Raw genomic sequence first — 13,783 nt, 5'->3', positions numbered from 1 at the left:
GTTATATATTATATAATTACCTGCAGTAAAATAAGCAAATGTATAATAGATATTTCAATTTAGGGGGTTAGGGGGTTGAGGTTTGTAACAGAGTGGGCATGGTTAGAACCTTTGTCAGGAGTTTGTTATCACTTCCTGTCTCTTTGGCTTTTTCCTTCTACCAGTGCTTAGCACCAGGAAATATCTTCTATTATTGCTAAAGTGTACCAAAACCTAAGAAGTTCTTAGATGTGGTGACTACATTTGTTTTCTTTTATCAGGCTTTTCCCCCCTACATTTTCACCCAGTAATCCTGGAAATAACACACTTCTTGTAGTAGGGTGACAACGTTCACTCACCCTACTGTATTTATGGAGGAGCAGTGTTGTCCCCCAAGGACACAAAGTGAAATGCAGAGCACCCCCCTCTCTGCTCAACTCCATATCACTGGAGGTTTTGAAGTACAGAAGTTGAACTGGATAGGGCTGATAAGACTTCTTGGGATGTTGTCTGTTTGCTACATAGATTTTACTACAATCAACAGCAAATTTTTGTGCAGTTATGGAATAGGTCAGGTATAACAAAAACATTCAATGGTATTTAAAGCGGAGTTCCGCCGACATTTTTTTTTAAAAGTCAGCAGCTGCAAATACTGCAGCTGCTGACTTTTAAAATATGGACACTTACCTGTCCAGGGCACCCGCGATGCCGGCACCCGAAGCCGTTCTGTCCCTGCACCCGGAGCATGATGGGACTGTGACGTCATAAGAGACCTATATAAATCAGTGTGAGCCACGCACACAGCACTACAGCGGGAGGAAGCGATGTGTCAACATCGAAGAAGAGAAGAGAAGAAGAAGGCAGAAGGCGACAGAAGCAAGCCCGGGCACCCCCCCCCCCTTGTAAAAGAGCTAAAGAAGAGAGCGGGGCCTCCGGCGGAAAAGAGCCAGATGGCGGTAAAGACCGGGACCCCACCCCATACTCATTTACCTAGGGTGGGGGACCGGCATCTGGGGACCCCCTTATTAAAGGGGGCTCCCGGATTCCAATAATCTCCCCTCCCGCAGACCCCGACAACCATCGGCCAGGGTTGTCGGGAAGAGGCCCTGTCCTCATCAACATGGGGACAGGTGCTTTGGGGTGGGGGGCCACAGGGTCACAGGGGTTTGGCAATGGTACTGTAGTCAGGGACAAATTTTCTGTAATACCCCGCTGTCCCTAAGAATGCCAGTACCTGGGTCTTAGTGTGGGGAGTTGGCCAATTGGCTACAGCCTCAACCTTAGCGGGTTCGGGTCGTTGTTTCCCACACCCCACTCTGTGTCCCAAGTACTGGACTTCTGCCATCCCGAAATTACATTTTTCTGGCTTCAGGGTTAGGCCGGCGGCCCTAATCTGATCCAGTACAGCCTCAACATCCCTTAAGTGTTCCCCCCAAGTCTCACTATAGATCGCAATGTCATCCAGGTACGCGCAAGCAAAATCCTGGAAGCCATCAAGGAGGCGGTCCACTAAGCGCTGAAATGTGGCTGGGGCGTTCTTCATCCCAAATGACATGACCTTGAACTGGAATAAGCCAAATGGGGTGACATGCCGACTTAGGGATAGCCTCCTTGGACAGGGGAATCTGGCAATACCCTTTGCACAGATCGATTGTGGTCAGAAAGCGTCCCCTGGCAATGCGATCTAATAGCTCGTCTACTCGGGGCATTGGGTAGGCATCGGTCACGGTTCTGTCATTGAGGCATCGGTAATCGACACAGAATCGGGTTGTTCCGTCCTCTTTGGGTACTAGGACAACGGGCGAGGCCCAGGGGCTGTCAGATGGTTCTATGATCCCCAGTCTTAACATTTCTTGTATTTCCTTCCTCATCTCCTCTTTTACTGCCTCAGGGATTCTGTAGGGAGTCTGTCTGAGAGGGTTTTGTCCTGGGGTCTCTACGTAGTGAGTCGCTAAGAGAGTGTACCCGGGCTTCTGGGAAAATGTCAGCCCTTTCTCAGTTATCAATTGTCGCATCTGTCCCTTTTCTGCGGGAAGTAGCCGCTCCCCTAGCTGTATCGTATTGAGCAGAGTTTTAGGTTCCGAATCTGCTAATAGATCTGGGATGGGTAAGCTGTCAGGGTCTTCAGTGGCTGGGATACATATGGCTGCTACATCCTCTGGTCTTTCTTGATACTCTTTTAATAAGTTTACATGAAAGGACTTCTGGACCCTTTCATCTTGGCTGCTGGCAATTACATATGTAGTATCGCAGACTTGCGCTACTACTTTGTAAGGGCCCTGCCATGAGGTCTGGAGCTTATTCCCTTTGACAGGCCTAAGCACCAGCACCTTCTGGCCCACTTGAAACGTTCTCTGACGGGCACCCCGGTCGTACCAGTGTTTCTGTCGTCCCTGAGCCGTTTGGAGATGGTCCTGTGCCATCCGAGCTAACTGTTCCATGCGGTCCCGCATTTCCAGCACATATGGCACGATGGGGACACCTTCATGTTCTGTCTCACCCTCCCAGTGCTCCCGGATGAGGTCGAGGGGGCCTCGCACTCTCCGTCCATAGAGCAGCTCGAAGGGGGAGAACCCTGTGGATTCCTGCGGTACCTCTCGATAGGCAAACAAGAGGTGCGGCAAAAATCGCTCCCAGTCTCTGTATTCCGCCGTAAAGGTCCGCAGCAATTGCTTGAGGGTACCATTAAAGTGTTCACAGAGACCGTTGGTCTGAGGGTGGTACGGTGAACTAAGCAGGGTCTTAATACCGCAGACCTTCCATAACTGTTGGGTTAGGTCTGCAGTAAACTGGGTCCCTCGGTCGGACAGGATTTCCTGAGGGAACCCCACTCGGGTGAATTTCCCGACGAGCACACTGGCAACAGTGTCCGCCTGGATATTCGTCAGAGCGACGGCCTCCGGGTAGCGGGTAGCATAGTCTACTACGGTAAGAATATATTTCTTACCTGAGGGACTGGGGTTAGGTAGAGGTCCCACTAGGTCGACTGCTACCCTGCTAAATGGTTCCTTGATCACGGGCATAGGTGACAGTCGAGCCTTAGGGTGGTCCCCTCTTTTTCCTACCCGTTGGCATACGTCACAGGTGCTGCAGTAACGTCGCACATCCTTCGAGATCCCCGGCCAAAAGAAAGTCTGGGTGATCCTGTAGGTGGTGCGGTTACCCCCTAGGTGCCCTGCCAACAGAATGTCGTGGCCGATTCGGAGAAGTTCCAACCGGTACTTTCTGGGTACCACTAGTTGGCGCTTTTGCGAAGGGACACCGCCACTCATTGTGCCTTCGGTCAATCTGTATAACCTGTCACCATCCCATATAAAACGTTCCCGTTCATCCCACTGCTGCCACCAATGTAACGGCTACCCAGGTAGTGAGAGGGTATCAGCCGTTGGAGACGTCCTTTTCCCTGGTGTTGCGATATGCAAGTACAGCTGGTATCCCCATCCACGAGATCTAGAGAGGGGGTCAGGCTCCGCTGTGACAGGAGCAGAATACTAGTCCCATGGAAGGCCCTTTCAAGGACGAGACGAGGCTACGTTTGAAGGGTCAAGTAGACTGATTTTAATGGTACATACACCTAGCTAATATGTGGTTACACTGTTACAGGAACAATGACAATCTCCGCCCCCCCTCACACAGTGGGGGGGGCTTCAATACAGACACTTTGAAATAATGACATCTCCTTGAATTACTCACTTAGTCAGGATCTAGCCACTTCGACACCAAGACCCACCTGATCAGACACCTTCCTTTCTCAATAGAATTCAATTAACCTTTAGAACAATAAACACTCACAGATCATCCCATCGGCATACACCTGACAGAAGACTGCTAACTTGAACAATACACAAAAGAGTCAATTAACTAAGAAGGGACATTAGAATTTTAGCAGTTAAAAAGTCCCTCTACAATTAACCCTTTGTAGGCCTCACTGTAGGATTATCATCGATGTCCAGGCAGAATACATAGTTCCATTACACCCCCCATGTTGAGGGCATGCGGCCTGGCACGGTTAAGGGGGGGGGCGCTCGTCCCCACCCCTTTCCTGACCGTCCGGGTTGCTGCTCGGATATGGATCTGGTATGGATTTTGGGGGAACCCCACGCCGTTTTTTCGGCGTACAGGCTTCCCCTTAAAATCCATAGCAGACCCAAGGGCCTGGTATGATCTTGTAGGGGGAACCCATGCCGTTTTTTTATTTGAAATTTGGCGTGGAGTTCCCCCTCAAGATTCATACCAAACGCAGCTGACACAGTGCACTGCGATTACCTGCGGTTCTGTGCCGATAGCTGCGGGATTTCCCAGCTGGACGCATCCAGTTCTATTTTTTCTATCCGCACAAAACCGCGGGTAACAAAACCGCAGGTAACTGTAGTGTGTGAATGGTGTCATAGGAAAGCATTGTGTGCTTCTAGCTGTGGTAAAAAAAAGCAAGCTAAAAGCACCATTCTATCCGTCCGTGTGAAAGGGGCCTTAGACAGACCCCATCAGGACCCTTTTCCAACAATATTCAATTAGCAGCCCTGAGAAAGGTGGAGTCCTTTGTCCTCCGAAACACATTATTCCTATTACCTGTACTCTCAATAAAGTGTTTTTTTATTCACATCAATTGTACATCGGGCGCTCCTTTACTTTCACCTCCTTTGATGGCATATAAAAAGTGAAACTGTATGGATTCTAGGCAAAAGGTCTTGTTATGTGTTTCTCACATAGCAAAAGAAGGAGAGTGCTAATTTTTTCTCATTTTCCTTACTGTGACATATCCTCAGTTCATCCATCTAAATGAAGCTGTTTTTTGTATTTCCATGTCTCAATATCAGCCAGCAGTGATACATCAGATCCTGCTGATTGCAAATGTAGCGGTACCCCCATGGGGGCTGCTGATTGACTCTATACTCCACAGGCTATCCCAACTCTGCAGATTCTCTCTTACCTCTGACACCTTGGGTTCCATTCTAATGGTCTCGCAGTAATAAGAATAGACTCAATCAAGATTTCTGAATCACACAAAGAACTTTACTGGAGCAAAGAAAGAACTTAAAAGGTATTATACATTCAATGGAAAATGAACAAGAATTATTAGCATTAACTGAAACGTATATTCAGGATTGCAATGGCTATCACTTTACCCTAAAACAGCTAAACTAAGGATATGTGGACCAGGACACAGTGGAGCAGGTCCCCAGCACCTCTGTAATACTACTGGGCCACCTCCCCACAATGAACCAAGCACACAAATAAATAAACAGCAGTGAATACAATACTCAGATCATATGCTTCAACTTAGGTTACTAAATGGTTCCCTCTAGAGTGCAATTCAATGTAGCCTGTGCTATGAATTATACAGCCTAAAGTGATGGCAATGCTATCTTGTTCGGTCTCTTTCTTCAGCTAGCTCAGTGGTCTTGAATTGTACGGTGGTGCACTTAATTGTAATCCAATGAGACAAAGAAATGAACAACAACTGAAAGATGTGAGATGCTTAATCCTTCTTTAACTGCTTGTCGGCTCCCCTGCGCGAGAGTCCGTAGCTATACTAGGCCACTAGGGGCGCGTGCGCGCCACCGCTCTCCCCTGACTCCCGTGCGTGATCGCCGCCGGGCACACGCGATCACTCGTTACAGAGCGGGGACCGGGAGCTGTGTGTGTAAACACACAGCTCCCGGTCCTGTCAGGGAGAGAAATGCCGATCTTCTGTTCATGCAATGTATAAACAGCGATCAGTCATTTCCCCTAGTGAGGCCACCCCCTACAGTTAGAACACACCCAGGGAACATACGTAACCCCTTCTGCCAGTGGCATTTTTATAGTAATCCAATGCATTTTTATAGCACTGATTGCTATAAAAAGCCAATGGTCCCAAAAATGTGTCAAAAGTGTCCGAAGTGTTCGCCATAATGTCGCAGTACCGAAAAAAAAAAATCGCTGATCGCCGCCATTACTAGTAAAAAAAAATTAATAAAAATGCCATAAAAATACCCCCTATTTTGTAAACACTATGGGGCAGATCCACAAAGCACTTACGCCGGCGTATCTCGAGATGCGCGGCGTAAGTGTAAATATGCGCCGTCGTATCTTTGCGCCATATCCCCAAAACGAGATACGCCTGAAAAATAGGTTGTTCCGACCAACGTAATTTTTCTACACCGCCGCATCGTGGGTGCAAAAATACGCTGGACGCACCATTGTTTTGCTATGCAAATATGCAAATGAGGTAGATACGGCGATCCACGAAAGTACGTTTTTCCGGCGCAGGCTACAATCTGTATGCCAACATGCCAGGGGCATCCATGGTTATAGCTATACTACTGGCTTTAGATGCGCGTAGAAGGAGGAGGGCACGGAGGAGGGCACGGGAGAGGATATACCGACCGCGCATAAACGTCTTTGGCATGGGGGATTCGGAGGTGTATCGCATCTTCAGATTCAGCCCTGATGCCATCATGGAATTAACCACAGCCCTGAAAGATGACCTCACCAGCCAGACACACCGCTCACATGCAGTGGAGCCACTGGTCAAGGTCCTGGCAACACTCCATTTCCTTGCCAGTGGCTCGTTCCAGCGTACAAGTGGAGTCGTGGCTGGGCTGGCACAATCCTCCATTAGCAGATGTGTGCACCAGGTTGTCCCCGCAATCCTCAGACACATAGCCAACCAAATCATCAGACCCACCCATGAGCATCTGCGGGTGAAGGCAATGCGGGATTTCATCAGAATTGCAGGATTCCCACGCACCGTGGGGGCCATTGATTGCACACATGTGGCACTACGGCCCCCCCATGACACAGAGCACATATACCGCAATTGGAAGCATTGGCATTTCATCAACGTACAGGTTGTCTTCCTTGTCGCCTTCCTGGGTCCTGATGTGGCTTGGGGCATAGGAGATGGGGAGCCCCTTGGGGGGAAAGCCCTGTTGGGGGAGGAGTGGGAGGGGCTACCCCTGATGGAGGCCTGACTGGTGCCAGCAACAGGGGTAGACTCCTCCAAATGGAGCCTCACCTAATTGCCACTGGTGACCTCCTCCTCCTCAACCTCCCCATGAGGAGAGCTGTGGCCACTCCCCTCAACAGGGGACTCCTGGTTTGCATGGGGGTCTGCCTCAGACTCATGTCCGGGGGAGGTTGTGGACTGGCCAGATGGCCCAGCACCCTCCTGCACATCTGTGGATGACACAAAACATTCACATGTTGGAGGATCCACACACTTGTTACATGTTCCCTTCCACCCCCACACATGCTACACACCAGATAGAAAAAAAAACACTTACCTGTCCTCAAGACCTCCTCAATGGAGTCAAAGCCTGGAACTCCCTCCACTTGATGCCTGTGGAGGCACTGGGCAACCACCCGCTCCTCAGCAGTGAGCGTCACAGTAGTGGCTGGTCCCCCTCCAGTGCCCCTGGCATGAGTGGTCATCTTGGCCAGCTTACCTCGCACCACGCGCCGGAGATCATTGATCTTTTTCAAGATCTCATTGGGGGTCCTGGCCTCACTCCCCAATGCATTGACATCATCTGCAATCAGTTGCAGGATCTCCCTCCTCCTGGCCTTGGTGGTATTGGCACTCTCTGGCGCATGGAGGTACCTATCATACAGAAATCTTCTATCAATCTCAGTTAATTACTTTACTGGGCAAGTGGCCGCTCACCACTGCAGGTCCTCAGCCAGCTGGTACACCTTGTCTGGATGATGTCTCTGTAGAAAAATATGGCGGCATCACACAATGCGGCCGGTCCCGACACTCTCACGGGGAAACAGCTTCAAATGCTCTCAAACACAAACCGATCTACCTGCTCTGCTAGCAGGGCTGTCCTCCAAAGATCCCTCTGGGGCGGATGATCCGGTTCTCCGCTGTAGGCCGTAGTCTCTCGCTCTCAGTCACACACAGACCTCCTGCTGGCAGTTGAGGCCCGTGTGTACCTTTTATATGGTTACCCAGTAGGCCGTTCGATGAAGCTAAGCCTTGTGGGTCTGCAGCTTAGCATTGTGGGTCTGGTAGTTCTCAAACTAATTTACACAGTAAAGCCCTGTACACACGATCGGTCCATCCAATAAGAACAGTCTGATGGACCGTTTTCATCGGTTAAAAAAACGATCGTGTCAGAACGCAGTGACGTAAAACACAACGACGTGCTGAAAAAAATGAAGTTCAATGCTTCCAAGCATGTGTCGACTTGATTCTGAGCATGCGTGGATTTAAAACAAGTTGGATTTTTTTTAACAGATGGATAAATAACCGATGGCGCCCACACACGATCGGTTTGGACCGATGAAAACGGTCCATCAGACCGTTCTCATCGGTTTAACCGATCATGTGTACGCGGCCTAAGAGTTACTCCCTCATTAAACCACACATCCCACAATGCATCACTATTATCCTTTTAACTCAGAAAATAAATGTTCACATAACTTTCAATGGTCACCAGAGGGAACCAACCCCTTTGCTGAATACATATTACATAACTTAATGCAATAACTTTCGGTAGCAATACCTTGGCTACACAAACATGAAAGAACACATCCCTGGGCACCCATTAGAAGTGCATATTCCAGGGAGGAAGCACATACTGGTATAGACTTTAGTTATGCAGCCTGCCCATCAGTTGCTTGATTACATTCTGGAACAGTAATCAAACAACTAATCAAAGGATGCTGGGGATGTGTTCTTTCACTTGACCTCATTGCCCGTCATCAGTGCATGTGAATGGGTGGCTACAAAGTGAAATATTGCAAGATTAGAATGAACTGTAGATACAGGCATAACAGAAACAAAATCAGATAGTTTTTTTTGTTTTTTTTTTTATAATTCTAAGGTATTTATGAGGGACAAAATGTACACAGAATTTTAAAGAAACAGGATGAAATTATTGAGAAATGAAACTTGAAGTATAGCCTCAAAAGGTAATTGCAAAAGAAGTTGGATGTTCCCAAAGTGCTGTATCAAAGCACATTAATAGAAAGTTATGTGGAAGGGAAAAGTTTGGAAGAAAAAGGTGCACAAGCAGCAGGGATGACCGCAGCCTGGAGAGGATTGTCAGGAAAAGGCCATTCAAAAGTGTTGGGGACTTTCACAAGGAGTGGACTGAGGCTGGAGTCAGTGCATCAAAAGTCACCGCACACAGACAGATCCTGGACGTGGGCTTCAAATGTTGTATTCCTCTTGTCAAGCCACTCCTGAACAACAAACAATGTCATCTTACCTGGGCTAAAGAAAATCAGACCTGGTCTGTTGCTCAGTGGTCCATAGTCCTCTTTTCTGATAAGAGCAAATTTTGCATCTTATTTGGAAACCAAGGAGCCAGAGTATGGAGGAAGAATGGATAGGCACACACTGCAAGATGCTTGAAGTCCAGTGTGAAGTTTCCACAGTCTGTGATGATTTGGGGAGCCATGTCATCAGCTAGTGTTGGTCCACTGTGCTTCATTAAGTCCAGGACCAACGCAGCCGTCTACCAGGAGATTTTGGAGCACTTCATGCTTCCTTCCACAGACGGGGATGCCGACTTCATTTTCCAGCATGACTTGGCACCTGCCCACACTGCCAAAAGCACCAAAACCTAGTTAAATGACCGTGGGATTACTGTGCTTGATTGGCCAGCAAACTCGCCTGACCTGAACCCCATAAAGAATCTATGGGGCATTGCCAAGAGAAAGATGAGAGACATGAGACCGAACAATGCAGAAGAGCTGAAGGCCGCTATTGAAGTATCCTGGTCTTCCATAACACCTCAGCAGTACCACAGGCTGGTTGCTTCCATGCCACGCCGCATTGAGGCAGTAATTGCTGCAAAAGGGGCCCAAACCAAGTACTGAGTACATATGCATGCTTCTACTTTTCAGTAGGGATGAGCCGAACCCCCCCCCCCGTTCGGTTCGGTTCGGACCGAACGTTTGCGCGAACATTTAGAACCCCATTGACGTCTATGAGACTCGAACGTTCGAATTCAAAAGTGCTCATTTTAAAGCCTAATATGCAAGTTATTGTCGTAAAACGTCTTTGAGAACCCGGGTCTTGCCCAAGGGAACATGTATCAATGGAAAAAAAGTTTTAAAAACGGTCGTTTTTTCAGGAGCAGTGGTTTTAATGATGCTTAAATAAAAAAATAAAACTGACACCCTGCATCTCCGATCTCGGTAAAGAGCCTCCGGCGGAGACTCTTTACCACGTGATCAGCCGTGTCCAACCACGGCTGATCACGATGTAAACAGGAAGAGCCGCCGATGGCTCTTCCTCACTCGCGTCTGACAGACGCGAGTAGAGGATAGCCGATCGGCGGCTCTCCTGACAGGGGGGGTTAGCGCTGATTGTTTATCAGCGCAGCCCCCCCTCGGATCGCCACACTGGACCACCAGGGATGCCCACCCTGGAGCACCAGGGTGGGCAAAAAAAAAAAAAAAGCCAGAAAAAAAAAAAAAAGTCTAAAAAATAAATAAAAAAAAAAACATAAAGAAAAAAGATGCCAGTCAGTGCCCACAAATGGGCACTGACTGGCAACAATCAGTGCTGCCACCCCAGTGTCCATCAGCGCCACCCCAGTGTCCATCAGCGCCACCCCAGTGTCCATCAGCGCCACCCCAGTGTCCATCAGTGCCACCCCACAGTGCCCATCCATGCCCAGTGCCCACCTAGCAGTGCCCATCTGTGCCACCCATAAGTATCCATCAGTGCCGCCCATGAGTGCCCATCTGTGCCGCCCATGAGTGCCCATCAGTGCCGCCTATGTGTGCCCATCAGTGCCGCCTATGTGTGCCCATCAGTGCCGCCTATGTGTGCCCATCAGTGCCGCCTATGTGTGCCCATCAGTGCCGCCTATGTGTGCCCATCAGTGCCGCCTATGTGTGCCCATCAGTGTCGCATACCAGCGCCGCCAATCTGTGCCACCTCATCTGTGCCCGTCAGTACTACCTCATCGATGTCCATCAGTGCCATCTCATCGGTGCCCATTAGTGCCGCCATATCAGTGCCCGTAATTGAAAGAGAAAACTTATTTACAAAAAAATTAACAGAAAAAAATAAAAACTTAATTTTTTTTCCAAATTTTCAGCCTTTTTTTAGTTGTTGCGCAAAAAAAAAAAATCGCAGAGGTGATCAAATACCACCAAAAGAAAGCTCTATTTGTGGGGAAAAAAGGACGCCAATTTTGTTTGGGTACAGTGTAGCATGACCGCGCAATTGCCATTCAAAGTGCGACAGTGCTGAAAGCTGAAAATTGGCTTGGGCGGGAAGCTGCGTAAGTACCTGGTATGGAAGTGGTTAAATATTGTACCTGCTGGGTAGCCGGGGGGAAAATAAGAATATAACGGTATGTACGGCGAAAAAAAAAAAGACATGCATACTGTACATGTCGTTAGTATGCTGGATGTAATGTTAGATAATTGTTTTAGGGTGAACCTCCACTTTAAGTTGCATTAGTGAAATAAATGAACTTTTGCATGATATTCTAATTTTTCGAGTATCACCTGTATACAGTATGTAATTTCTGTTTTTTACTTTAGTTATGCTTTGATTCTTTTCAAGTCTGACAAAGTTTCTTTGTGTTATTACATTCATAATATACCTAACAGAAGTAAAACATAGTTGTGTAAGTAATTGCAAGATTATGTTCATTGCAATAAAGTTATTTTTGTTTTGATCCTGAGGTCATTTCCTGTGCTGCTCTCATTCCTGGCATTGTCAAAACAGGTTGTAGAATAATCTTCCAACACGACACTGTGTGACAGCGCAACCAGGAAATTCTTTTTAGGTTTCTCTGGTTGCTGAGTTACAGGAGGTTTGGCAGATGAAGTACTGTCAATATATAGCAGTCTGGTTTTCAGAAAGCATGTACAGCCACAAAGATAAGAGAAAGCAAATCATTACTGACTTTGTAAAGAAAAACTGCATCAATGGGTATCCTCCTAAGCAGGCTTCACCAAGCAATAATGAACTTCTCTGGCACTAATGCTCGGATCATAATGCTGGGTCTGGACGCTGCTGGAAAGACTACAATTCTATATAAGCTAAGGTTCAATGAGGCCGTCTGTACAATCCCCACTATTGGGTTCAATGTTGAGACTGTTGAACCCATTCAGAACGTGACCTTCACTGTTTGGGATGTAGGAGGCCAGGACAAGATTCGAGTCCTGTGGAAGCACTATTTTCAAAACACAGATGGCCTTGTTTTTGTGGTGGATAGCGCTGACCCTGAGCGATTCAAAGATGCCCGTTCAGAACTAGAATCCATCTTGGAAGCTGATGAAATGAAAGGAGTACCCTTCTTAGTACTTGCTAATAAGCAGGATGTTTTTGGTGCCAGGAGACCTGGTGAACTGGTGGAGGAGTTGGGGCTGAGGAGCCTAAGAGGACACCAATGGCATGTCCAGGGATGCTGTGCCACCACTGGTGACGGGCTTGTGGGGGGTCTGGAGATCCTCACCAACTTTGTGAAAGAGTTCAAGAAAAGAAAGCCCTACTGAGATGAAAAATACATATTTGTCTATGGTCTCCAAACAACTCTGGAATACCTTCAACAACTCTGCAACTATGACTCTGTATTACATTGCACAAAAGCCCTGTTAGTGACTCTTTGATTCTTCAGTCACTGTTACCATTCCAGGTCTTCCATCACAACTATTAATGGGACAAAAATCTGTTTTAATAGTGCCAGTTTGGACACATATAATGATTAAGGATAATGACACGGATGAGGACCCCAGGTAGTGCTTCTTCTTCTTCACTTGTCTAAGACAGATGACTTAACAGAACTACACATATTCCTACAGGATCCAAAACTGATATCCTTAGACAAGTAATACAGACCTTCTAATGACAAAAGGAAGAAACTACACTTTGCCTCTGCGTTTAATTTTTTTAAATTCAATGTGTCCCGGGCACTTCGGTAAGTTTGCCACAGCCAACAACCCCTGTTTCTGCACCACAGATGAAGGGCTAATTTTGGCATTCATGTGATATAAAACACTTGATGTTATAGACCTCAGCTTTTCATAGCCATTTACTTTATTAAAATCCTCTTTAAATTTGGGGAAAGCTAACACTATGTACTGTATACTGTGTATATTTAAATGGTGTTTACTATGCACCTTTTTAATTTTGAGAATGCATACAATTCATATTCCTCTCTTAATAAAATGTGCTGATTATCAATTCCATGTTGCAATTTTTTTTAAGAAATTCTTTATAGGATAAAAGAATCTAGTAATAATATAAAAAGTAAAAATACAAGATACTTTGTAAAATCATTTCTAATATTAATTTTATCTAAACAAATAAACGTTTGTACCACTATTTGAAAAAGAAAAGGCAACAATGAATTACATTTTGTTGTGCAGACTACTAATCTATATTATTAGATGTTTATTGCCTTGGTGCTCAACCTGTGGCCAAATGCAGCGTTTTGATACTTGTGTGGCCCTTGGTCCCCAACAGTCTATAGTGTGACTGACAGCATTGATTTGTAAAGGTATTTCTAATAGTGATCTCTTCTAGTCTCACAAATCTTGCCCTGGTCTATTATGACTTATTATTGACTTCTATATCATGTCTGCAGTTTGCGACCATCATTCCTTCTAGTGTAGTAGTCTCCAAACTTTGGCCCAGGAGGCAGAGGTAGCCCTTTGCTTGCCTTTATCTGGCCCTTGGGGCACTATACCTTCACTGACCCAACAATGGGGCACAATTCCACCCACTGATCTAAACAATGGGGCACTATTTCTCCCACTGACACCAATGATGGGGCATTATTTTTCCCACTAACACTAATGATGGGGCACTATTACCCCCACTAATGCCAGTGATAAGACATTG

At 46.9% G+C, this 13,783-nt stretch overlaps 1 protein-coding gene across 1 annotated transcript; it reads left to right on the top strand.

Annotated features, from left to right (window-relative positions):
- Positions 1–11,652: 11,652 nt before the first annotated feature.
- LOC120919273 (ADP-ribosylation factor-like) lies at positions 11,653–12,773 on the top strand. The gene has a single exon (XM_040331349.1). The coding sequence runs from the start codon at positions 11,866–11,868 to the stop codon at positions 12,433–12,435; it is 570 nt and encodes a 189-aa protein (XP_040187283.1). The 5' UTR covers positions 11,653–11,865; the 3' UTR covers positions 12,436–12,773.
- The last annotated feature ends 1,010 nt before the right edge of the window (positions 12,774–13,783 follow it).

The sequence above is a fragment of the Rana temporaria genome, chromosome 12, assembly GCF_905171775.1.
Source record: "Rana temporaria chromosome 12, aRanTem1.1, whole genome shotgun sequence".
Taxonomy (NCBI): domain Eukaryota; kingdom Metazoa; phylum Chordata; class Amphibia; order Anura; family Ranidae; genus Rana; species Rana temporaria.
Note: the sequence above shows the minus strand (reverse complement) of the source record. Positions and strands in the feature narration are given on the sequence as shown.

Bases quoted from the DNA above. Each gene is read 5' to 3' on its own strand.
- LOC120919273 (XM_040331349.1), top strand. From the start codon at position 11,866: ATGGGTATCCTCCTAAGCAGGCTTCACCAAGCAATAATGAACTTCTCT.